The sequence below is a fragment of the Echiichthys vipera genome, assembly GCF_963691815.1.
Source record: "Echiichthys vipera genome assembly, chromosome: 11".
NCBI classification, from domain to species: domain Eukaryota; kingdom Metazoa; phylum Chordata; class Actinopteri; order Perciformes; family Trachinidae; genus Echiichthys; species Echiichthys vipera.
In genome coordinates, this window is record NC_139836.1 from 29,833,627 (window position 1) to 29,859,511 (window position 25,885).

At 42.0% G+C, this 25,885-nt stretch overlaps 1 protein-coding gene across 1 annotated transcript in view; it reads right to left on the minus strand.

The window, feature by feature from the left end:
• Positions 1-25,436, minus strand: part of LOC310953454 (inactive pancreatic lipase-related protein 1-like) — a gene marked incomplete at its 5' end in the record, with an annotated part of 32,844 nt that extends 7,408 nt beyond the window's left edge. The window contains 10 exons of the mRNA XM_083922492.1: positions 3,396-3,510; positions 4,493-4,622; positions 8,711-8,829; positions 11,378-11,494; positions 13,535-13,654; positions 18,971-19,079; positions 20,624-20,758; positions 23,593-23,712; positions 24,617-24,768; positions 25,388-25,436. Of these exons, the coding sequence (XP_083778618.1) occupies positions 3,396-3,510; positions 4,493-4,622; positions 8,711-8,829; positions 11,378-11,494; positions 13,535-13,654; positions 18,971-19,079; positions 20,624-20,758; positions 23,593-23,712; positions 24,617-24,768; positions 25,388-25,436 (1,166 nt within the window). The remainder of the gene's footprint in view (positions 1-3,395; positions 3,511-4,492; positions 4,623-8,710; positions 8,830-11,377; positions 11,495-13,534; positions 13,655-18,970; positions 19,080-20,623; positions 20,759-23,592; positions 23,713-24,616; positions 24,769-25,387) is intronic.
• Positions 25,437-25,885: the final 449 nt, after the last annotated feature.

Consider the following 25,885-nt stretch of genomic DNA (forward strand, 5'->3'; position numbering starts at 1 on the left):
TAAGGTGAAGTTATCTATAGACATGGCTCTGCCTCAACTCTTAAACCCTTAGATTCAGTTTACCACTCTGCCCTAAGATTTATTACCACACATTTATTGCATCTCGTATGAAAAGGTTGGGCAGCCGTCTAACAGTAAGACGTGACAGGCATTGGTTACTATTTACTTATAAAGCACCTAATGGCAACTTTTCATCATATGTCACCAACTCATCAATCTCAGAACACATCGGCTATCAGTCTGGTAATAATTTAGCCTCTGGTAGCAATAGCTAATATTTCGTTGGCTAGTTTTCCAGTGTAGCCGGCTGATAGCCGGATCAAGACTTCCTCTTCCCCTTACCCGTAGTCATTGTTTACGGTCCGACTGGCAACTTGAGAAGCAAAAATGGAGTTGGTGTTAAGATCTATAAACAGATGTCTGCATGTGAATGCAAATAAATAATAACAAAAAGCTAATGAAAAGCAAAATCATTACATTACATGCCATTTAGCGAAGACCTTTATCCAAAGTGCCTTCCAATAAGTCCATTTAACCATGAAGGTACAAACCCAGAACTGCAAGAATTAAGTAAGTGTGCATATAAGTGCAGGATGTGAGTGCAACTATAATGTTTTAAAAAAAATGAGCCATCATCTTCTTAGCCAAGGCTCATTCGAAAGTGTGTTTTTAGCCTGTGATGGAAGATGTGTAGACTTTCTGCTGTCCTGATGTTGACGGTGAGCTTGTTCCACCAATTGCTTAGCCTGGAAATCCAGACCAACATCTATCCAGACGTAGGGTCTGACAACGATCAATAGACCTTCCCAACTCAAGGGGTGGCACCAACACATGCATTTTAAAATACCACTCCACACAATTGGATAGCACTACGATCGACTACGACCAATCAGAGCAATGAACAAGATGACGACTTCAATGGCGCAGCACTGTCATTATCGGTTACGCCCGCCCATAACAGGTGAGTTGGTAACAGCTGCAGAGCAAATTAAAATTTGCTGGCTGTGCGTTTGGATTTCCAGGCTACCATTTGAGAGCCAGAACAGCAAACAGTCGGGACCATGTGCTTCTCACAGTTTGGGCGGAGCAACCGATTGGCTGATGCATATTGGAGTGGGCGGGCTGGGGTGTAAGGTTTAACCATGTCCTGGTTGTAAGCTGGGCCTGATCCGTTAGACGACAGGCCATGTGTTCCCTGATTGCATGATGTCCATGTTCCTCATCTTTTGCTCTCCACAGACTGTTAAACCTGCATGCAACCAAAGCATGCTCAAACATGATTGGTCAATACTACTAGGACTACAAACAGAAAGCAACCTCCTCCGCTGCCCAAATCTTATTCCAGAATATTTTATTGTAATAATTGTTGCTTTACACAGAATATTGCCTAAAGATTTGACGTTTATATGCAGAATCTGTTTATAGAAATTACCTCTTTGGTCAATTGTTATTGATATATAAATGATCCTTCAAGATTAAATAAAGTTTAAATGAACTTAAAATGTATTTTATGCATGTGGAATTATGCATTAAAGCACTATGCATTAAAGCATATAGGAGCCTGTCTGATTAATTTCTGTGACTATACTGTGAGGTAGCACAAGCTATGCAATGTGATGAGTGTGTCTGTTGTGAGACATCTTGTCAGTGTTCTGGTACAGGAGTTGATCCTGAGATGTGTATTACCTGTCTGACAAAGTGAACTCAGTATAGAAAAATGGGTTACCCTGTGTAAAAAGATACTGTAAAAGAGGAGATGAAAGGTCCTCCAGTGGCGAAGCTGCAAAATAACACTATCAGTGAGTATCTGGCAGCAGAGAGACATGTGGTCAGATAATAGAAGGTACAGTTGTTCAAACTCCCAGGCCTGATCAACAAAAGTCGCATTTCCATTTGGGTAAAATGTGGTCGCTGGGAAAGTTTCAGGGCACGCCCTCTCAAATGTCCTTGCACTCGGCATGTTTCCATTACATAAAAAAGGACCCCAGAGGGATTTGCCAGACTCCAGAGATGACATATCACTCTGAATGGGTTTCGATCGTTGTCACATATGCGACTCACCGAAACGACGCTCTGGCACTCCTTTGTCCAAGTGAGAAAAACAGAATAGTTGTAGTTTGAATAATCTGGTTGACAGTCAGACAGTTTCATGAGCACTTCAAGATCCAACCATTATTAAAATGTAGAAGAAAGACGATGTAAAAAAAAAAAGTATTTTTTTCCATTTAAAGCTTCAAACCAATCCTGATTTGTTTCCACAGAAAGCTCAACCTTACCCTTACCACCATCTCTCATTAGTATACATACAAACAAGAAGACAGGCCAGGTTCCTACAATAACACATTACAAAAAGAAAACAAAGTAAAGGGAGCAGCCGTTACTCAGCATAGGGAGCAGAGATGTGTGTGTGCTCTACTTCATGTCCAGCACTATACACTAAACAACTGAGGCACCACCTAGTGGCATTATATATAATAATAAAATAATAAGTGTGGCCATTATTTCACCGCTTTAGCTAACAAGCACATTGCTAGAATACAATACGTATGTTGCAGACTTTGTGACGTTTGTTTGGTTTACTTGACATGCTTGGTCTGCTTAAAAAAAAAGTGCAGTGTGAAAGGAAACCAAACTAAATTAAAAAATAAAACAATGTTGCAGCTTTGGGTGCGAAAGCAACCTAAGTAACATGAGAGAAGAAACTCAGGTAGCTGCCAAAAAAGCGTGTTAGTGACATCGACAGGCTGGCACTGGACGTTATACAGCATATCTCCATTCAGGAATAGCTCAGTAGTGTGTATGTGTTTGTTTGTGTGCATGTCTGTGCCAGTGAAGAGAGACAGGGGATGAAATTAGAGCAGACAGCTGTAGTTTGTGGCAGTAAATGTAGAGTGTAGTGTTTCATATTTCCTGTCACTGGTTTGTTTCTGTAAATGCAGCACCTGAGCAAATAGAATGCAGTAATCACCAATCAGTTTTTTGACCTTCTGTGCCTTCATTTGGACAGGACAGTGGGAGGTTGACTGGAAAATGGGAGAGAGAGGGTGGTGTGGGGGCGATATGCAGCAAATCACATCACATCACGCTAAGAGTTATATCCAATCAGCAACCAGGCTTTTTTCAGGTGAGAAAAAAGGCTCTGCTCTTCAACAGAGCCAACAAAAGCCCAGTCAAATGACCACTAGGGTCGGCTCACATTCAAATTAGGGGTGTTTCGGCGAGGGAGACCTGCCTTATACCAGGTATTCGACTGGGATGGAAACATACTTAAAGAGTAGCACAACATCCCAGACAAAAGAGGCAAGTCCACCTCAACAACTTTACCTCAATCACTGATTTTACATGAACTACAACCCCTAGGCGTGTTCCACAAAACACTGTTATAATGTTCTTACACATAAAGCTGGTACTCCTCTGTGCTGTCATCGCCTCCAACAAGTGCCACATACATGAAGCCAGGGTTAGGCCAGCTGGGACCATCCAGGGTTACCACCACTCTGTAGCTGTAACCTAGAAATGGAAAGTAAATAAATAATATAGTAAGCAGTCACATCATTTCACCATAGATATGACATAGTGTAATAACACATGAATCATTTTCCATGGGTGGGGAATATTAAGAACACAGGGAGACGATATCTTTAGTTATCTGTTATCTATATATTGTGGTTGGAGAGAACACCTTGAGCATTGAGAGCTAGTGCTGCCGTAAGCTACTGATACTTACTCAAGATTTGTATGTACCTTCTCTGCACTGGTACATTCCAGCAAATAGCCACAGAATTGCACTTCAACACTCGCTTTCTCCTGCCAACTCTGCATTGATATATTACCAAACAGCAATCGAAATGGAAGTATGACAACTTTTAACACTTTTCCAAACTTGAGTACTGTGTGAAAAAGTTAGTTTGCTTTAAGCAGTGCAGGTGGTGACTGACAGATGACTGATGGATGACTCATGTTTTCCCCTTGAGGCTTACCGTAGCTGTATGCACTCTCTGTTAAGATAATTCATGTTCATTTATATGTAGCCTACAACTTAACATGGCATTACTTTCACTTACTACTGTGGCACATTCTTTTGTGTATCCTGCACTCTGTGGTTTAAAAATGTACAATGCCTAAACTTCAAAGTTGAATATACTTCCACGCAAAGGCAACATGCACTTTACTAAGATGTAAACCTTTCAGGATGTTAGAAAAAAGGATTTTTGTTTCTATGGATGACAATGCATTTCTGACTCTGCCCAAATCCCATCAAAAACGATTTTATAAGCGTAATGGAGTTGAAAATTGTACCATCCCATGGACAACTTTGTATGTTATTCTTCAACTGAGCTTAAAGTAGTAATAAGGCCAATATACCAATTTTTCTTTTCAATAATTACATGAAAATGTTGCAGTGTTTCTTCCTAGGAAAATCTATTAAGATTGGGTTCTTCCAACCTTACAATGTGTATGTCACACTTACAAGGAAGGGCAAGGTACTTACGGCCAAAGGGCTTGGAACTGCCCGTGTTGAGGAAGTACTTCGTCTTTAAAATGCCATCAGCCACAGTGAACCTTTCAGCATAGTAGCCCATCAGAGGACATTTGTTGTCCGCACATGGGAAACACTTTCCCTGTAGAGACAAGGACATGTCGAAGTGTGAAGAATGAGCTCATCCTATGATGGAGTGTGTGAGTCTTTTCCTGTCAATGAAATTTTTCAGTCAGAGAAAAATGACAACGCTAAAAGATTCCCCCCCCTATACTCCTCTTAAATGTTGCAGATTGCCACCTTATAAATATAAAGGTGGAGAATGGTGCTGGTTTTGCAGTAAGTTACTGTGTGGGAACAGGCTGACTTAGGCTGCAGTAATAACACCAGTAAGCGTTTATGAGGTGAAGGACAAGGAGGTGCGATCATCTCTCAACAGGGACATAGTCATATGAGGTCATGCTCAGCGCTCCCCCAGCCTCCTTTGATCGGGACATGTGTCCAAAGCAGGGATAAACTGTCATTAACACGAACAGCTGCAGATACAAGCCCTCCCCATGGAAGACATGAGGGAAGCCCATTTACATCGCTCCCTCAGCTGCAACAAAAATCCCATCTTGCCGAATCAACTTCTAAAACCAAATAAATGGTTCACAGCCATATCAGTGTCATACAGCAACAGGTGGTAGTCCTATACCCATGCTGGGATGGTGGAGATATGGGCCCCTTCTCCTTCTGAGTCCTTTTTTGAATTGAGGACTGTGATGCCTCCTTGTCTGTGGCCTGCAACACCAGAAGCTTTGCTGGGATCATTAAAGCTGCTCTAGAAACTATTTGTATGTACATATCTATAGGGCTACCCCCTGAAAGACAAAGGCTCCAATCATTAGTCTATGATCTGGGGACATTTTGGTCCCAAGAAGTAGCTGCAGAGCTTTCACGCAGCTGCAGAACCAGGGTGAGTCTGTAGGAGACGGTGGCAGCTGCCCGAAGGAAGGGAGGCTTTGCTGCCCCAGGCTCAGAGATAACGTTTTTCTTCTGCCTTCTGCTTAGAACTATTGAATTAACAGCTCACAACAACTTAAAGTGTAATTCTGGCGTAAAATCATCCCATGGTCTTTTTCGGCACTTACATACATCAAATAAGCCATCAAGATAGTTTTTTTTGGAGAACTATTAACAGAGAAATCCGGGAGAGTCGCTAACAGCTGTAGGTGGCTAACAGTGATTAGCTCGGGGCAGTAAGGTGAAGGCATACAAACGTCTTTTTTAACCACTAATACTGCTCAAAATGGTAAATGGACTTGTAATGTACTTGTATAGCGCCTTTCTAGTCTTCTGACTACTCAAGGCGCTTTCACAGTGTTTGTCACATTCACCCATTCACACAGACATTCACACTGATGGCAGTGGACATCTACATACCATCTAATCTTAACATTCACACCACATTCACACACCCATGCACACGGGGAGCAATTCAGTGTCTTTCCCAAGGACACTTCGACATGTGGACTGGGGGAGGTGGGGATCGAACTGCCAATCTCTCAAATGGAGGAAGACCCACTCTTCCACTGAGCCACAGTCACCCCACCAAAATAACACCAAACCTCTGCAGTAGCATGAGAAGAGCCCCTACACAAAAAACAAAGCACCAACAACGTAGTTAGTGAACCCAGATTTTATTAAAAGAGTGTTGTTGTAAGACTTACCTACTGGCCCCTGTACCAGCCCCTCCTCATTCTGAGTTGGGTACAGACCTATAAATTCATCTAACTTTTCATACAAATGTGCGTGCAACTGTAACACAGACAAATGTCCTGTTCGACACTAACTGTTTGAATCCATTGACCCAAATTAATTTGGTTAATTGGATTTTATTTGGTCACTGGTGACAAAAATCTTTACCTATACAAACGCCTATTACCACCAGCAAATAAAACAAAGAATCAATCGTTTCAGTCTTGCTGCAATTAGTGGATTCACTCGTGGAGGTGAAGTCTATCAGTGCATATCTTTCACACATAATTCAACTTTGGTGAACTTTGACATGTTTTGGCAAATTTCAAACCATCTTGACTGTTCAAAAGTCCAAAATGGAAGTTTCATATTAGCTGTGTTGCACCATCCAATTTGATGCAACCCTGTTCTGTTGGAGTGCATATTAACATGGTTTGATGTCAGTTATCTTCTCCAGGAACCATCACCTTATCGTGGTGGAGAGGTTTGTGTGTCGTGGTGAACCTGAGGGCTCTGTTGTCTTGAGCCTGGTGCTCCTGGTAGGGTCTCCCATGGCAGAGTGGTCTCAGGCAAGGGGCCGGACTAAGAATGGTTCACAAAGACTCTATGGAAGAATGAGGAAGGGGAAGCATGGGGCTCCAGTAGGGGACTCCATAGTTCTGTTGGGAGACTTCAACACCCACGTGGGCAATGATGGAGACACCTGGAGAGACGTGATTGGGAGGAACGGCCTCCCTGATCTAAATCTGATTGGTCGTCAGTTATTAGACTTCTGTGCTAGTCACAGATTGTCTATAATTAACACCATGTTTGAACATACGGATGCTCATAAGTGTACGTGGTAACATAGCACCCTAGGCCAAAGGTCAATGATCTATTTTAATCATGTCATCTGATCTGAGGCTGTATGTTTTGGACACTCGAGTGAAGAAAGGGGCAGAGCTGAAGGTGCAGCGGTGAGCTGTTGCCGCAAGGTCTTAAGTGCCTCAAGGGACGGTAACCCTTGAACACTACGGTGGACACCGGTGGTCAGGGAAGCTGGCCGACTGAAGGAGGCCTTCCGGGATATGTTATCCCAGAAAACTCCAGAGGCAGTTGCAAGGTACAGACAAGCCAGAAGGGCTGCAGCCTCTGCTTTGTTAGAGGCAAAGCAGCGGGTGAGGGAGAAGTTCGGAGAAGTAATGGAGAAGGACTTTCGGGCGGCAGCAAGGTGCTTCTGGAAAACCATTCGACACCTCAGAAGGGGGAAACAGGGGACCGTCGAAGCTGTTTACAGTAAGGATGGTACGCTGGTGGGGTAATCCGGCGGTGGGAGGAGCACTTTGAGGAACTCCTTAATCCAACTAACACGTCCTCTTTTATTGAGGCAGAGCTGGAGGCTGATGGGGAATCATTGTCAATATCTCTGGCGGAAGTCACTGAGGTAGTCAAACAACTCCACATTGGCAAAGCCCCAGTGATTGATGAGAATCGTCCTGAAATGCTGAAATCTTTTGGTTGGGAGGGGCTGTCTTGGTTGTAAGGGCTCTTCAACATTGCCCCCGCGACCGGACCCCGGATAAGCCATTGAAGATGAGTGATGAGTGATGTCAGTAATGAGACAGGAGTTGATGCTACAATAAATAAACTGACTGACCGAGACAGTTAGCAAGCAAACTAGCTTGGCTTGTTTGCTTGCCAGTATCAAATGCACCGGGCATTCAACTATAAACCCATCTGCGGCATAAAGCACGTTACCTGTGTTTAAAACAGCTACCTTAGTAGAGTGTCATCATTTGGTGTGCAGGGCTACCCAGTGCATTGACAAGTCCTGACAAAACTATGTGATGAGTTGAGTTATGTATGAGTTGATGTTTTAGAAGGAAATATTGTGTGCCTTCTTTTTGCGCCATTTATCTGACAAAAGGAGTTAGACTTCTAGAATTGCTTGACATAATGATCACATACAAAACATACAATTTAATGTATTATAGGCCTAGATTGAAATAAAGTTAGTTCACATCAGTTACAATATTATAAAGCTACTTATGTGTCGGTTCACTTGCTAATAAAACTATAAATAGCCGACTAATAATGTCACAATCTGATAATTATTTTTGAAAGTTTTGTATATATTTTGCTGATAATACTTCCATTGTTAAAAGAAGTAAAATTCTGAATGCAATAGAATAGCAAATTTAGACATTTTGGTGTTAAGGTACTGTGTTTCTTATTGCATCGGTTATTTAGGCTAAAGGAGAGAGGAAAAGAAGGATTGAAGCTATATCTCTTAGTATTTAGAGAATTCTACGTGATCCGATCATGGCCACAACTTAAATACTTCCAGATCAACTTACTTAATTATTTATAAAGAAATTGAACATGCAGGGAGGGTATTAAAGTCTGTAGAATGCAGCATTTACTGATCTCTCATTATGTAAAGCTTTCTAAAACTAACGCTTGACAGGCAATAGTGGAACTTCCACACTCTTATTTGAAACAAAGACTTACAGCAGCAAAACTGTCCTTGTCAGAGCAGGGGAATCCTAAAAAGCCGCTGCGTTTAACCATGCTCTCGCTGTAGTACTCGTAAGCTCGGACATGGTTGCAGTCATCAAACTTCATGGAACCTGGTGAAAGATTGAATCGTATCATCATAGAGAAGAGGAGGATATCTGAGAGTGACATGGCTTTAAAAGAGGGGAGGGTCAAGAGGAATAGATATGGACAGATTTTAATGTCGATGTTTGTTGTAAAGCGCTATGACATCTGCTCTTGAAAGGTTCTACATAAATAAACGTATTATTATAGATTTGAGCCTTGAATTTCTTCAAGGCTACTGTTGCACTGTTGATGATGATAGTTTATTTATATTTATTATTATCTTTAAGAGTTGTGGTCACTTCATGGATATTTATTTATTTATTTATTCATCAGGAATGTGTTGAGATCACACTGTGTGGCACCGTGTTGTGTATTACACACCATTAGGGTCATTTAAATATCTGCTGTATTGTGTCTGTATCATGTTGTATATGTTGTTTTTCATGGCTGCAGCATGGGTGAAGTGCTCAAGACAAATTTCCCACTTGTGGGACAATAAAGTTAATCTTATCTCATAACTAAGCATGAACTCATGACTCTCTGACCAGGGTCATTATGCATCGCTGAGCACAAGAAAGATGTGGGTGTTTAGAAGCCTAATAAGCTGTCACAACTGAGAGAGAGAATTACTTTAATTATAATCAAATTTCCTACCAGAATTTTGTATTTTGTATGTATGTATGAAATCAGCACTGAACATAGTTGAGGAGAATTTACAGTTTTGAAAGTCAACACCAATCAAACAATAATGAGGAGAATCAAGAATGTGTGACATAAGAGTGTCAGCGAGAGACAGACTTGGAAAGAGGTCACAGTTTCTGTTCTTTTCTCTTCTAGTACAGAGCAAACATCAGGCGTTCCAAGACCTCCAGCTATGCAGCCGTGGCTCCTACTCTCCCTCTTTTATCTATAGGATCAAAAGTGGCAGATTCAGCTGTGCCAACAGCCCCCCCCCCCTCCGGACTCAGGCATGGCACCAATGCTGCTACTTGAGCCTTGCTACTGAGCGGCACATTTCTGAAGAAGGCCGTCGTCATCCATATTAGAAAATATTTGCTCAGATAGGTCCAGCAGGAATAACTCTGCCTGGAGTTTCTTTACAATTTTTCCGTTGGGACAACTCCAATATTCCACAGGGGCTCTGCATTGTAAGTTACATGGCTGAGAAAATAGGATGTATGAGTCATGGTGTTATGTATAGGAAGTGTGCCTGTGAAGCTGGTAAACTACACCGGAAGTGTAGTGGGTAGAGGATATCAAAGCAACGTATAAAAGGTCACATCATTTTTATTGCAGTCACTACAGAAGTATTAGACACAATACAACAGTATTAGACCACAATAAGAACTTGCAATAAATTCTTCCTTTATAAAGGTTCTAATTTCAGGTTTTTAAACAGTTTTTTTTTTTTTACATGGATGTAGTTTGAAGTGCTGAATTGATATTGTAATTTGAATTGTATGTTGTATTATGTATAACTTATATATCAGTGAGGATATGCTGAATAACAGAAACACCTCAGTATAATTAAATACAGTTCAACAGCAACTACATCCACCGACCTCTACAGTGTAAAAAATATTTTGAGCTCATTCTACTTAAAAACTGAAGTTAATGATGAATAAGTTAACTGAATAATTCATCTTGAATTGTGAAAATGTAAAGTCAGCGGAGTTACTGTATGTTCACTGAACTTGAGACAATCAATGAGATGAATGGAGTCAACAACTGTTTAGTTACATGAACACATATCACAGTATTCAGATCTGATTTTAATGTTCTCAGTTTGAAGTGAAGAATCAGTTCGTTTGACAATAATGTATTTGTTTCTAGGGAATTTGTAGAAGAAATAGTGCATTAGGTTGCACTTACAAAGACTTGGACTGAATTTGTTAAACTTCATTGTGGTTTGTATTGTTTTCATGAATATGAAAGGAAACAAACGTGAAACCTTTAGGCGAAAAAGTAGCTCTTACCTTGCTGATTTGGACTCTTTAAAAATATAGGTCTCAGTTCTAATTTTAGGACTCTTAAATTTTTGATGTAAGTGTTCTGGCACAAAAATTAACTCCTCAATCTGTGAAAAAGTTAAAAGTAGTCAAACGGACTCCTAAGTCACACAGAGCAAATCACAAACAATCTCAGAAGGCTGCTGCCCGCAATCTGGCTTGTGATCCCATCAACATTTTAAAAACCTTTAATGATAGTGGGAAAGCCGCATTTATTTCCATTCATATATTTCCCCTCACTACTTTTTTGTCTTTTGTAGTCATGTGACTCTTTCCTTTAATAAAGTCCTTCCTATAATGCAAAAGTTAAAAGAATATTTGCATGTTTGCACATCTCACTATCATCATGATATGGTAGTGTGATCATTACGAGGCTTCTTCCATGGATACCTGATCATTGGGTAAACGGCTGATAATCATCACACACATATACTGCACTAGTCAGTAGTCTATTACTCTTTGTATCATGTCATCAAAATGAATTGTGGCTCTATTAAAATCATCATTGTGATAATTGCGTTCTTATTTTGTTTCTCAAATGTGTCAATATGTCAATGTATCCTACCCTGCCAGATGGCATCCAGGTCAGTGGGTCTGCCTCTGTTCGCAGAGCAGCCAGGCATTTGTTCGCCTCCATTGGGATAGAAGTCAATGTGACCCATAGACTGGGTCATCCCAAGACCTGAGAAGATGGAAACAGAAATCACTGTTGACAGAGAAATATGATTTTTTTCTAAAATCTATTGATGATGATGATAAAGCCTCAGTTCCCTTCATTTTCAACTATATCATGCAACCTTTAGCAACATAAGGAGAGTAAAATGAAACTGCTGGATAGTGTTTTTTTTATGTGCACTGCATATTGTTTTTGATTTTTTTCTGTAAGCATTGTCACATAATCAAACTACTACAACTTTTACTATTACTTTTAGAAAGTAGAAGTATAGATATTGAGGTATTTCGACATTGTAAAGTATTACAACGGATACTTCTAATTTGGGCTAGAGTTTTCCTAGATAAAGTAGAAGAAGACATTGAGCTAATGTCCTTCAGTGTGATCAACAGTGATATAATCTGTGTATCTTCCGTTTAATCCATATCCGTTTGGAAATCAAAACATGAAAAATTAAAAAATAAGTTTGATTTCATGTTGTAATTTCTATTTAATTTTTAAAGTAAAAAAAAGGAAAAGTTTTATTCAAAATACGGCTGTAAAATATGAACTTATTGTCATTTCTCATTTCTCTTTTCCATGTTTCCCTTAACATAAGAACATGGGAAGACTTACAGCAGCAAATAAACACCACAAATCCCAATATTTTATCAATAGGCCATATGCTAGCCTATGAATGGATTTTTTTGTTGATTAGATTGATCCACCACGTCAAAGAGTGTAAGATGTAGTATTGTAGGTTCAGTGCTGAACAGTCCAAGGATTTGTCTCTGCACACAGTGTCTCACAGTATAAGACTTTTTGGACTGAAAGCCCACTCTGCAGTGAGCAAACCTCTCATCAGCAGAAAGAATGAAAAGGCTAGACTTGCCTTTGCTGAGGAGCATGTTGTGTGTACAGAGGAGAACTGGTCCAAAGTGACTTCAGTGATAAGAGGACGTTCAGTTTATTTGGGTCTGATTGAAACATCATGTTGGGCGTAGGACTGGGGAAAGACTGAACCCAAAGTGTGTAAAGAGGTCAGTTAAATTTGGAGGAGGAAGTGTCTGTACAGCTTCAGCTCTTGTACAGCTACATGGCAGGGTGTATGCAAATGTTTATGTGGCAACATTCAATACCTTCACTGCAATTGTCTCACAATCAGCTGCAATTTTCATGCAAGACAATGTCCCCTGTCACACTGTAAAACAGGTTCAGCAGTTCACTGAAGCTAAGAATATTGAAACAATGAAATGGCCAGATCTAAACCCGTAGAGAATCTCTGGAAAAGCCTTGGTGACAAAGTAATGTCTAAGAAACCCACTCCAGTTACTGAACTGTGAAAGATACTGAAGAAGAATGGACCCAGATATAGAAGAAAACATTGTTAAAATCCTCTCTTCTGACACAATGGTTACTGTTCTCAAATTTAGACCTTTCTTTAACCTTTCTTTTGTGAAAAAAAAACAGTGATCTAAATGTTGAAGTGCCTTGGTTATAAAAAAAAAACATGTTAGTACAGCAGTGGTAAAGCCACAGTGGCTCAAATTCTGAAAAAAAAAATTCCAAAATAAATGAAGTATTCATGATTTTCTAATTTTGATTTCTACTGTAGATAAAATATTATGATTTGTGGTGTTTATATGTCTCAACAAAAACAAAACCACCAAGCGGCTGGTCTGACCACCTAGAGACTGGTCTGGACCACCAAACGACTGGTCCCGAGTCACTGACAGATTGGTCCGTACTACCGGTCTGTGAACAGACAGGACAGACCACTGAATTGGCTACAACCCCCTCTCAGAAATCGACAAACATCATTCTAGAGCAGTTCTGCCTACTCATCTCAGTGAGATGGACATACAGTATGTGTCTCTGCATATGTCATTCCGTTTCGGAACAGATCAATTATAGAATCAACGAAGGGTGAAAGGCATATTTTAAATATATTAGTCCTAAGAAAATCAAATAAAAATGACAACATGAAATCAAACTTGTTCTTTTGTTTTTCATGTTTTGATTTCAAAACAGATATGGATTGAACGGAAGAAACACAGACTTGATATGTACCAAGATTAGAGTTGTAAGGAAGTCCATCAGTGTGAATGACATCCACAAAGGCAGCATCGCTAGTGTCCAGGCGTACAGAGGCATCAGTGTCCTGGAAGTAAGGTTCAGCTGGGTCCAGTCCTGAGCAGAGAAAGAAAGGCATTGATCACAGAGGGATTCATAGAAGGAATTATAAATATTTAATATTTAAGATGATGATTAACAGTTTCTTAAACATGTCACTCTCTTGGGATTACTTGACATAAAACCTTTTGACATACAGATTAAACTCTTTGCAGCGCCAGCACTGATCTACCAGGGTCATACTGACAATATTAATAAATGTATCAAAAAATATATTGGTTTAAGTGCGTCACTTTTTTATTTATTCTATTTTACATATATATTTTATAATATGTCAGGCCAGTTTCTCTCCGGGAACCATCACCTTATCGTGGTGGAGAGGTTTGTGTGTACCTTTGAACCTGAGGGCTGTGTTATCTGGAGCCTAGTGCTCCTGGTAGGGTCTCCCATGGCAGAGTGTTCTCAGGCGAGGGGCCGGACTACGAATGGTTCACAAAGACTCAATGGACAAATGAGGAAGAGGAAGAGGAAGAGAGACCCTGCCCGGAGGAAGCCCGGGGCCCCCGTCTAGAGCCAGGCCCAGATGGAGGGCTCTCTGGCGAGCGCCTGGTGGCTGGGTTTGCCCGAAAAAGTGAGGTGGCACCTCCCTCTTCTCCATCCTGTGGGACACCACTCGCAGGAGGAACCACTTGGGTCGGGTGCGCTGGCTCTGGGGACGTGGAATGTCACCTCTCTGTCGGGGAAGGAGCCGGAGCTTGTGCGGGAGGTGGAGCGCTACCAGTTAGATCTGGTGGGGCTGACCTCCACACACAGTCTCAGTTCTGGAACCGTACTCCTAGATAGGGGTTGGACCCTATTCTTCTCTGGAGGTGCCCAGGGTTTGAGGCGCCGGGCGGGTGTGGGGATACTCACAAACCCCTGGCTGAGCGCCGCAGTGTTGGAGTTCACCTCGGTGGACAAGAGGGTCACCTCCTTACGCCTGCGGATGGTAGGGGGGGAAATTCTGACTGTTGTTTGTGCATATGCACCGAACAGCAGTTCAGAGTATTCGGCCTTCTTGGAGACCTTGAATGGAGTCCTGCATGGGGCTCCAGTAGGGGACTCCATAGTTGGAAGACTTCAACGCCCACGTGGGCAATGATGGAGACCCCTGGAGAGGCGTGATTGGGAGGAACGGCCTCCCTGATCTAAATCCGAGTGTTCGTCAGTTATTTGACTTCTGTGCTAGTTACGGATTGTCTATAACTAACACCATGTTTGAACATAAGGATGCTCATAAGTGTACGTGGTACCAGAGCACCCTAGGCCAAAGGTCAATGATCGATTTTGTGATCGTATCATCTGATTTGAGGCCGTATGTTTTGGACACTCGAGTGAAGAGAGGGGCAGAGCTGTCAACTGATCACCATCTGGTGATGAGTTGGGTCAGAGGATGGGGGAAGATTCTAGACAGACCAGGGTTGCCCAAACGAGTAGTGCGGGTGCAGCGCCGTCGTATAGGGGGGAAAGGTGATGACAATTCTAAGGGCCCACAGCCAGCCAGGGCCCACACACTGCTCCAGTAGCCTCTATGACAAAATGATTATGCACTGAACTAATATATATTCATACGAATGAATCCGAATTAAAACAAAGCCACAAGTTGTACAATACTCTATATATATGTTTATTCTATTCAATAACCCCCCTGGCCCCTTCTTAGAAAATGGTTTGGTCCACACCGCGGCTCTTTCTTCCCGGGGTTCTTCCTCATCGGAATTAAGTGCTAGCCGGTAGAGAAGCTAACTGCAGCAGAGTTAGTATGCCCCCCAAAAAACACAAGTCTGGACACCAGAAAAGAGTTGAGAAAGAGGTCAGGTGTAGGAACAGCAGAGCAGGGGCCCAAGACATCAAAACCTTTTTTTTTAAGAATGGTGAGAGTAAACTACCGAGGGCGGCTTAAACAATTAGCCTGCTTGCTCATTCATTTAATGTCTGTAATATTACCTTTGACGGGGCGCAGGCTGGAGCCTACGCTAGCTGTCATCGGGCCCCGCTCTGGACAGGTCGCCAGTTCATTAAAAAAAAATCGCCAGGTCATTGTAGAGCGACGGTTCCTAGAGTAGCTATAACTGAACGTTACTAATTTAGGGGCTACCACCGTGACTGTGTGTTTCGCACATAACACTGTCGGACAGTGCTCCAGTAAGCGCCCATTCAGAGGCTGCATTCAATTGTATTATGACCCATTCAATTTCTACTCAGTAATTATGAGCATCTGACGAAGGTCAGTTACGTTTTCATGATGTGTTCAATGTGGTCTTGTAAAATGTGTCATTAGTGGGACATTTGAATAGTCTAAATACAAAAAAAGTTAATTGTTCAAAGATTTGTCGTTGTTGTTCTGTTTTTTTGACAAAAACAAAGTAAAAAAAAGACTATTTAGAATTTTGGACAGTTTACACTGACTTTTGAATGGTTTAAAAATATTTTATCCATATCAGGACTTGAACCAGTCACCTTCTGGTTCCCAAGCCAAGTCCCAACGGACTGAGCTACTGACGCCCACCATTATTGTATACAATATATATAATTTAACAATAAACCTTTATCCTCTGCTGCTCCAGAATCAGCAGTGCCTGCTTCATCTGAGTTTGACCCCACAGCAGAACACTGAAAAACAATACAATTGAAGGTGGCAAGGAATAGGGTAGAGGGGCCCACACCGATATTCTTTCAGGGGGCCCAGAATTCCTAGCAACTGCCCTGTGCGGGTGAACAGGGAAAGTCTGGAGGAGGTCCCTGTCCGAGAGATCTTCAGCTCACACCCCTGGGGGAGATTTTCTGGCATCCCTGTGGAGATTGGGGGCATTGAACCGGAGTCGGCAATGTTCAAAGCTTCCATTGCTGAAGCTGCAGCGGTGAGCTGTGGCCTCAAGGTCTTAGGTTCCTCAAGGGGCGGTAACCCTCGGACACCGTGGAGGACACCGGTGGTCAGGGAAGCTGTCCGAATGAAGAAGGAGGCCTTCTGGCCTCTGCTGTGTCAGAGGCAAAGCAGCGGGTGTGGGAGGAGTTCGGAGAAGTCATGGAGAAGGACACTCAGGCGGCACCAAGGTGCTTCTGGAAAACCATTCGACATCTCAGGTGCTTCCAAGCTGTTTACAGTAAGGATGGGACGCTGGTGACCTCAGCCGATGAGGTAATCGGATTGTGGAAGGAGCACTTTGAGGAACTCCTTAATCCGACTAACACACCCTCTTTTGGAGAGGCAGAGCTGGAGGCTGATGGGGAATGATTGTTAATATCTCTGGCGGAAGTCACTGAGGTAGTCAAACAGCACAGTGGCAAAGCCCCAGGGAATGATGAGATTCGTCCAGAAATGCTGAAAGCTTTGGGTTTTGAGGGGCTGTCTTGGTTGACACGTCTCTTCAACATTGCGTGGAAGTCTGGGACAGTGCCAAGGGACTGGCAGACTGGGGTGGTGGTTCCTCTGTTTGAAAAAGGGGACCAGAGAGTGTGTGCCAATTACAGGGGTATCACACTACTCAGCCTCCCTGGTAAAGTCTACTCCAAAGTGCTAGAAAGAAGGGTTCGAAGAGAGAAGGGATTGAAGAGGAATAATGCGGATTCCGTCCTGGACGTGGAACAACGGACCAGCTCTTCACTCTCGCAAGGATCCTGGAGGGGGACTGGGAGTATGCCCATCCAGTCTACATGTGTCTTGTGGATCTGGAGAAGGCATATGACAAGGTCCCTTGGGAGATACTGTGGGAGGTGCTGCGGGAGTATGGGGTGAGGGGGTCACTTCTGCGGGCCATCCAATCTCTGTACACCCAAAGCGAGATCAGTGTCCGGATCCTCGGCAGTAAGTCGGATTCGTTCCCGGTGGGGGTTGGCCTCCACCAGGGGTGCGCTTTGTCGCCAATCCTGTTCGCGATTTTCACGGACAGGATATCGAGGCATAGTCATGGTGGGGAGGGGTTGCCGTTCAGTGGGCTGATGATCTCGTCTCTGCTTTTTTTGCAGCAGTTCGTGATGGCATCGTCGGTCAGTGACCTTCAGCACTCACTGGATCGGTTCGCAGCTGAGTGTGAAATGGCTGGAATGAGCACCTCTAAATCTGAGGCCATGGCTCTCAGCAGGAAACCGTTGGATTGCTTACTCCAGGTAGAGAATGAGTCCTTACCCCAAGTGAAGGAGTTCAAGTACCTCGGGATCATGTTCACGAGTGAGGGGACGATGGAGCGTGAGTTTGGCCGGAGAATGGGATCAGCAGGGGCGGTGTTGCAGTCGCTCTACCACACCGTTGTGACGAAAACAGAGCTGAGCCGGAAGGCAAAGCTCTCGATCTACCGGTCAATTTTCGTTCCTACCCTCACCTATGGTCATAAAAGCTGGGTCATGACCGAAAGAACGAGGTCGTGGGTACAAGCGGCCGAAATGGGTTTTCTCAGGAGGGTGGCTGGAGTCTCCCTTAGAGATAGGGTGAGAAGTTCAGCCATCCGTGAGGAACTCGGAGTAGAGCTGCTGCTCCTTGGCGTTGAAAGGAGCCAGTTGAGGTGGTTCGGGCATCTAGTAAGGATGCCCCCTGGGCACCTCCCTAGGGAGTTGTTCCAGGCACGTCTAGCTGGGAGGAGGCCTCGGGGAAGACCCAGGACTAGGTGGAGAGATTATATCTCCACACTGGCCTGGGAACACCTCGGGATCCCCCAGTTAGAGCTGATTAATGTGGCCCTGGAAAAGGAAGTTTGGGGTCCCCTGCTAAAGCTGCTGCCCCCGCGACCCGACCCCGGATAAGCGGTTGAAGATGAAATGAGATGAGATGCCAGGCCAGTCTCAGTCAGTGTCAAGCTAGTAATCAATGTCAGTAAATTAAATATAATAATATTAGGCATTAGTTCAAATACAGTTTCACAAAATGAAAATAAAAAAAGAATCCTAAAAATATTTTTCAGACCCACACACCAAACAGATATACTGTAGATATATAGAATCCAAATAAACGAATAACACACATGCTAGTTAGCATGTTGTGTAGCTAGGCTAACTACAAAACTTTTTTCACTGCAAAAGGAAGCCCACTGCAAGTGATAACGGCATGTTGAATCTCCGGCAAAAACATGTTGTGTCTGCTTACATAAAGCTGTACGTAATGAAAGGGGTGTCCCATTTCGTAGGGGTAGATATTCAACCCCTACCCAATGTTTCAAGGGGTCGGGGTACAAATTAGAATTGGGATTGAGTCCAAGCTTTTTACTGGTACTGTAAATGTTTTGTATACAAAATAAAAAACAGATCATAATTTCACAAAAACACAAATTTTCGAAATAATTGTCATATAAGGCAGAATTCAAAAGTATGCATTATTAATTGTGCATATTTCTGCAGGTTTACCTGTGATGCGTGCAAGGCCAGTGATCCTGCTACCAACATCTCCTGCAGCGTGAGCTCCAATGCTGTGTCCGATAATATGGAAGTTATCCGCCTTTTGATTGTAGTTTCCCTGTATCATGCAAAATGTCAGACTATCATACATACAACAGTATGTCCTATGTCCTAAATGACAATATTCTCTCAGCTTCCAGATGTGTCTGTCTGTGCCCTTCCACGGGTTGGTTTCGATGTGAGTGGTTGAAGTGGCACGTCAATAAAGGTGACGAACAAGTGGTTTATCCAATCATATGCAAGGATTTTTGATCAGGCCCAGCTTCCTGAAATCACTTTCCTATGGAGAGATCCCAGATGGATGGGTGAAGCAAGGAGGAACAAAATTCATCTGGCGAGAGTCAGGTTAACACATGTATACATCATGTGCTAATTTGAATGTCCATTCTAAAATATGTCTCAGTTTTATTATAATACTAAACTGCTAGAATACACCTTTAAAGAAACCTGACCAACAGTTAGGGGAATATGTTTGCATGCTGTTTTGGACTCAGATGGAATATCATTTCTATCTGACTGTGTCCACGACAGAGATAGGTCCAGGATTTTTTTAGCCTAGTGTAGGACAAAGACTGAAAGCAGGGGACACTGCTAGCCTAGCACCATCAATAGTTAAAAACTAAAACACACACCAGGCTTTTAACTGACAGCAAGCTCTCCGGCACTCAAACTAATGACAAGACTTGACTGTATATTTTCACCTGCGTAGTATTGTGAAAATTAGGAACATTATATCTCAGAAGGATGCAGAAAAACTAGTCCATCCAATTCTTACTTCTAGGCTGGACTATTGCAACTCCTTATTATCAGGCTGCTCCAATAAGTCTGTTAAGAGTCTCCAGTTGGTCCAAAAATGCTACAGCTCGTGTAATGACTAAAACAAATCGAAGAGAACATATTTCTCCTGCATTAGCTTCTTTGCACTCGCTACCTGTAAAATCTAGAATAGAATTTAAAATCTTTCTCCTTACCTGCAAAGCTCTTACTGGTCAGGCTCCGTCATATCTTAAAGAGCTCATAGTATGGTATTACCTGACTAAATCGCTGCGCTCTGAGAATGCAGGGCTACTTGTGGTTCCTAGAGTCTCCAAAAGTAGAATGGGAGGCAGAGCCTTTAGCTACCAAGCTCCTCTCCTATGGAACCATCTCCCAAGTGTTGTTCAGGAGGCAGACACTGTCCCCATATTTAAGAGTCATTTGAATTATTATTATTATTATTATTATTATTATTATTATTATTATATATGATAGTGCAACTTGTTGCTGCTCACGGGGGAATTGTTGGGTCTCTGTAAATCATGAATAATTCAGAGAGTGACCTATTCTTTATGTAAAGTGTCTTGAGATAACTTTTGTTATGATTTGACACTATAAATAAAATTGAAGAGAATTTAATTGAAATTAAATTGCCTCAACCTGACCAAGTAGTTTTAATGCCTAAACCTAACCTAATGGGTTTTTTCTGGCAAAAGGGTTCCTGTACTAGGACTCAGACAGCAAAAATAGGTATTTCCCAAAATTTCACTCCCTTTAGGAGGGAATACCCATAGTATAGGCATATCTACAGTATGCCAGTGATAGTAAATGTGATGCTGTATTTACCATAAGGAATCTGATCATGGATGCCACCTGAGCAGCCACCACCCTGGCATTATTGGCAGCCTGGGCATACTGAGTCTTCACTCCTTTTTTCCACTCCACAGCAATGCAGTTGACATTCTCCCATATCAGCACAACCTAGAAACAGCAACTCTTTAGTCAACACAGATTTCATTAAATTTGGGGTAAATAGGTCTGTCAGTTGAATTTCCTAAAGTTTCTTTTCTTACGTACGCCTAGTAAATGAGTAAATATTTATTCATATATCACTTTTCAAAATAAAAGTTACAAGTTGTCCCCATAAAAGCATTTACCATGAAATATTAAACAGCCAGGGCAGTAACAAACCCAAAAGAATAAAATGAAAAAAACAATGAATAACATCACCATAAGAGAAAAGCATTATTTAATAAAAGCAAGACAATATAAGTGAGTCTTTAAGTATTTAAAAGTATCAGTTCAATCAGATCTAATAGTGACAGGGGGATAATTCAAAAAATCAGGGGCAAAGACAGGCAATAAATGGTCTCCCTTCATCCAATAAACACTGGCTAGCCTAGCTGATAAACTTTAAGCTACTTGCTTCACCTTACAGTAATCTACTTGTGAAGACATAAATGCATTAGCATTTCACGCAACTTTTTAGAGTTGACGGATACTCAGTCAACAGTAGATGCTATATGGACATCATATACAGTACATCATCTGAAAGCTGGGAACCTGAAAATGAATTTGAGTTGCAACTTAACACTCTGTGTCAAGTTGTTCTAGTCCAGGGGTGGGGAACCCTACTCCTGGAGGTCCACTGTCCTGCATGTTTTAGGTTTCTCCCTGCTCTAACACACCTGAGTCTAAGTCTATGCTCTTTATCAAGCAGCTTAAGCTTGTCAAGCGTTTACTAATCGTAAGACTTAGGTTCTAGTCAAACCATTATCAAATTTTAGGTCATATTGCCCACCTATACAGGGAAAGGTAGACATAAGTTCAAATGTCCAGGTAGGTGGGGTCTCTAAAGCAAATGTGTGTCCACCGTGGGGCAAGTGTTGTTTGCTCTTCAAACAAAATAGGATTCAGATGGCTCCTTGTTCTGCTCAGGTGGTTTTGTGATCAGTTAGGATTCATAGGGCTATTTGTATTTGTCGTTCCTAGAGTTTCCAAAAGTAGAATGGGAGGAGAGCTGCCGTGGTCCTCCACGTTGCTTCCTGCTACTATTATAACTATTAGTCATATATACTATCACTAGTCTTACAAACTATGGAATTTGTAGCCATAGAGGCACCATTGGTGGTATGCCTCACTGTGTCGTAGCTGCTGTTTTTTTCCGTTGCCACTGTACTCTACGGAGGAATTGTTGGGTCTATGTAAATCATAATAAGTCATAGAGTGTGGTCTATACCTACTTTGTAAAGTGTCCTGAGATAACTTTTGTTAGGATTTGGCACTGTAAATAAAATTGAATTGAATTGGTCGCACTCCATGCAAACCATGTTCAAAGCCTAGGGACCGCTGGCAGCTGGTCCCTGGATGGTGAGAGGGCAAGAGAGAATACGAGAGGAAGAGGATCCAGGGGAAAGATTAAGAGAAAGAGTCAAGAGAAGAGAAGAGGGAGAAAAAATGGCGACCTCCAGTTTTATAGACATGATGATGTCATCAATCAGGAGGTCAGGTCAACCATTGGACTGAGAGTTGGGATCCTTGAACACTGAACAATCATATGTGAAATGTTGTTGCACCTCCACAGCTTTCAGGCTAAAGCAAGCAAGTAAGAATGAAGAAGGATAGGAAGGAAAAATGAAAGAAGGAAGGAGGGAAGGAAGGACATTGAACAGGATGGAGAACACTGTGTGGACATCCACTAAATGGAAGTTTGAATAATTTTATTCTTCGTCTTTGGTGCAAAACTATTTCTGTTTTTATCTTGTGTCAGCAGTATCACAATTTGCATGTTTAGGCCTCAGACTCATGATAAACCCAGGAGTTCATCACACAGAGGCTTCTTAACCTGGAAGAAACAACTTGTGCATCTAAGAACAAGGCACATTGTGTGTCTTTATGTAAGCATTATATGGATCTTTATGTGAACATGATTGTTCAAAATGTCATTATAATGTAACCCCATGATATGAGCATAACACATCTCATAACACGCTCTGTCACCATTGTGTTCTGATATGCTGTAGTAAATGTCACGCCTGCTGGCTGTCTATTCTTTTTGTATTTAAACTTCTCTGGGCTCTCTTCCGGACGTGAATGACGGCCTTCCTTGCACGGAAATCATTTTGAATAAAACTCACACGGAAAAGCCAACCATGTCTCTTTGGACCTTTGTTGACACCTTTTTTCCCACCACAATTTCTACAATAAAAGTTATTGTTAAAGGAAAGAAGAAAAATATTACTCTAACAGCTGAGTCCATATTGTGCTCAGTTAATTCCTGAACAAATTTATGCTGCATCAACTAATTCGAGAGACATGGGGTACACAGGGGCATTAGTTGGGATAAGCGGGTGGTTGGGGCTCAGCGGTGGAGTGGGTCATCCTCCATTCGAGAGATTGGCGGTTCGATCCCCAGCTCCCCCAGTCCACATGTCGAAGTGTCCCTGGGCAAGAGACTGAATCCTGAATTCCTCCCCATGCTGCGCATGGGTGTGTGAATCTGGTGTGAATGGTTAGATTAGATGGTATGCAGTATGTGTGTGAATGGTGAATGTGACAAGTAATGTGGAAGCCCCTTGAGTAGTCAGAAGACTAGAAAGGTGCTATAAAAGTCCATTTACTGCATCCTCATTTTTGGCCCAGGACCTCCTTGGGATAATATGGCCCTGAAGGCCAGAGCCATATTCAGAGTTCATCTTTTAATAAGCATAACCAAAGCTTATTTTTCTCATGAAGCCTTTTGATCAAACTTTTACTCTTACCTCATCGCCATTGTGTGTTCTTCACATTACTTGTTTACTTCAATGCTTTCTTACCTTACACATATCCTGTGGCCAGTCCTCATCTCCTTTTTTCAAATAACCAGGAATAATGAATCGGGTCTTTCTCATCCGTCCATAGTTTGATGCCTCCATGGTTTTGTCAGCCTTGATCTCCTGAAAGTTAGAAAATAGAGAGGATAGGTTTATATTTTTTCAATACTATCTTAAAACAGTTCTATATAGTAATGCTATGCCCATATGCACATTGGGTGGGGGATGCTCTCAAAGTACAAGTGGACTGCATTGGGACTGCATTCACTAACCCACCTGATGTGTATCAGGTACGGGGTTAGTGAATGCAGTCCCAAGCCTGACTAAATAATAATAATAACAACAACAACAACAATAATAATAATAATAATAACAATGATAATAATAATAATAACAATAATAATAATAATACATTTCATTTATATTGCACTTTACATTCAGCAATCTCAAAGTGCTACAGAGCAGAATAGAAAAAAAGTAATCAGTTAAAAGGAGAACGTATAAAAGACATTTAGCAAAATGCTTTGGTGAACAGGTAGGTTTTTAGGTCTTTTTCAAAAACATTTTCATCCCCAACCAATTACCTAATCATGGGCAGCTTATATAAGACACCTGCTGGCCTTGTCATTCCTCTTGCTCTTGCCATGTGGCCTTGCCAGCTTCTTTCCCAGTGTTTGAGTTTCCCCCTTGTAGACCTTTGCTCCTGCCCTGTTTTGTCTTATTTTACCAGAGTCTTGGTCATCTTTTTAGCCATAATAACAACTGGTATCTTAATTTTTGTTGAACCTTGTTTGTATCTTTTTTTATTTCTTTAATTTAGTGGAGCTTAGGGGAGACTCCTGCGGAGGCTAGTCACCCTGGGTGAGGTCCCTTCACTTTTTGCAGCAGTTAAAGGCACTGGGATGCACGAGTGGTTCACTGGCTTGCTGTGAGGTTACTTGTATCCCCCACAGTGGATACATTTATGGAGATACAATCGCTCCTTGTTACTTGTAACCAAGGAGAATAAAATAAAACCTTCACTTGCCTGGTAGTAGCGGTTCTTCTGGGTGAAGAGGAGGAAGCGGGTGCCCATCTCCTCTGGGTGCCAGGGCAGGATGGAGACTGGTCTCTGATAAGTGCCCCCCCAGGGAGGCAGGTCATCAAAGCAACCCAGCTCATTAAAACAGACCTGGGCCGCTGTGGAGATGGGAAACACACCACTAAAATAAACAATTACTCTCCCATATGGAGTTAATTCACAATGACACTCATGAAGCTCTCTAGCTAAGGAACACTTTTTTCCACAGAGTTTTCAGGAAGGCAGGTTAAACTTAAAAAACAGCGTCTTGGCAATAGGTGAAAATACCACCAAACCTCTGCAGTAGCATGATCAGAGTCCTTGCACATACAACGAAGCACGAACAACCTAGTTAGCGAACCCAGAGTTTATTAAAAGAGTGTTTTGAAAGACTTACTTACTGACCCCTGTACCAGCTAAAGTCCATTCAAGTGGATTACCAAAGTCAATCCAAAAGGAAGGAGCCCACTGGTGCTTCGTTTTCTGTGTAGGGACTCTTCTCATGCTACTGCAGAGGTTAAGTGTTATATTGAGCTGTATTAATGGCGTTTTAATGCCTTCACGGTACTGCCCCGAGCTAAACAGTGTTAGCCACATCCAGCTGTTAGCGACTCTTTTTCTCTGTTAAAGGTAGTTTCACCAAAAAATTTTTTTATTAATGGCGTATTTGATGTATATAAGTGCAGAAAAGACCATGGGAGGATTTTGTGCCATAATTACACTTTAAAGTCAACTTACCATGTGATGTACCAATGAGGAAGCAGAGCAGACTCCATATTTGTGACATCTGTGGACATAAAGTCGGTTGGTTGTAGTGAAGTAAAACAAAGAAATTAACAGGATCATGCTGTGTACTTACCTTGAGGCAAGGAGGTAGTGGATCAACCCTGCACTACTTTAAATACTCCAGCCAGATTTCATTTTGCCCAAGCAAGAGTGTGGGAAACTCACAGGTGACATGTGAGAGGTCAAGAACATGTCACTTAATAGTTAACTTATGTTCATAAATACTTTTTTATTACTTTATTGTAGTACTGTTCTTACTGGAAAATACAAAATGGATTGCATTCTTTATTTTACTACTTTTAGATTTTTTTAAACATTCAACAGTAACACCTAGGGGTAACATGGGGAAAACATCATGCAACAGAAATGGAAACAAATAAATAAACAATAAAAAAAAACTACAGTTCCAGGGGACATCTACACTGTGTGTGTGAGTGTGCATGTGTGTGC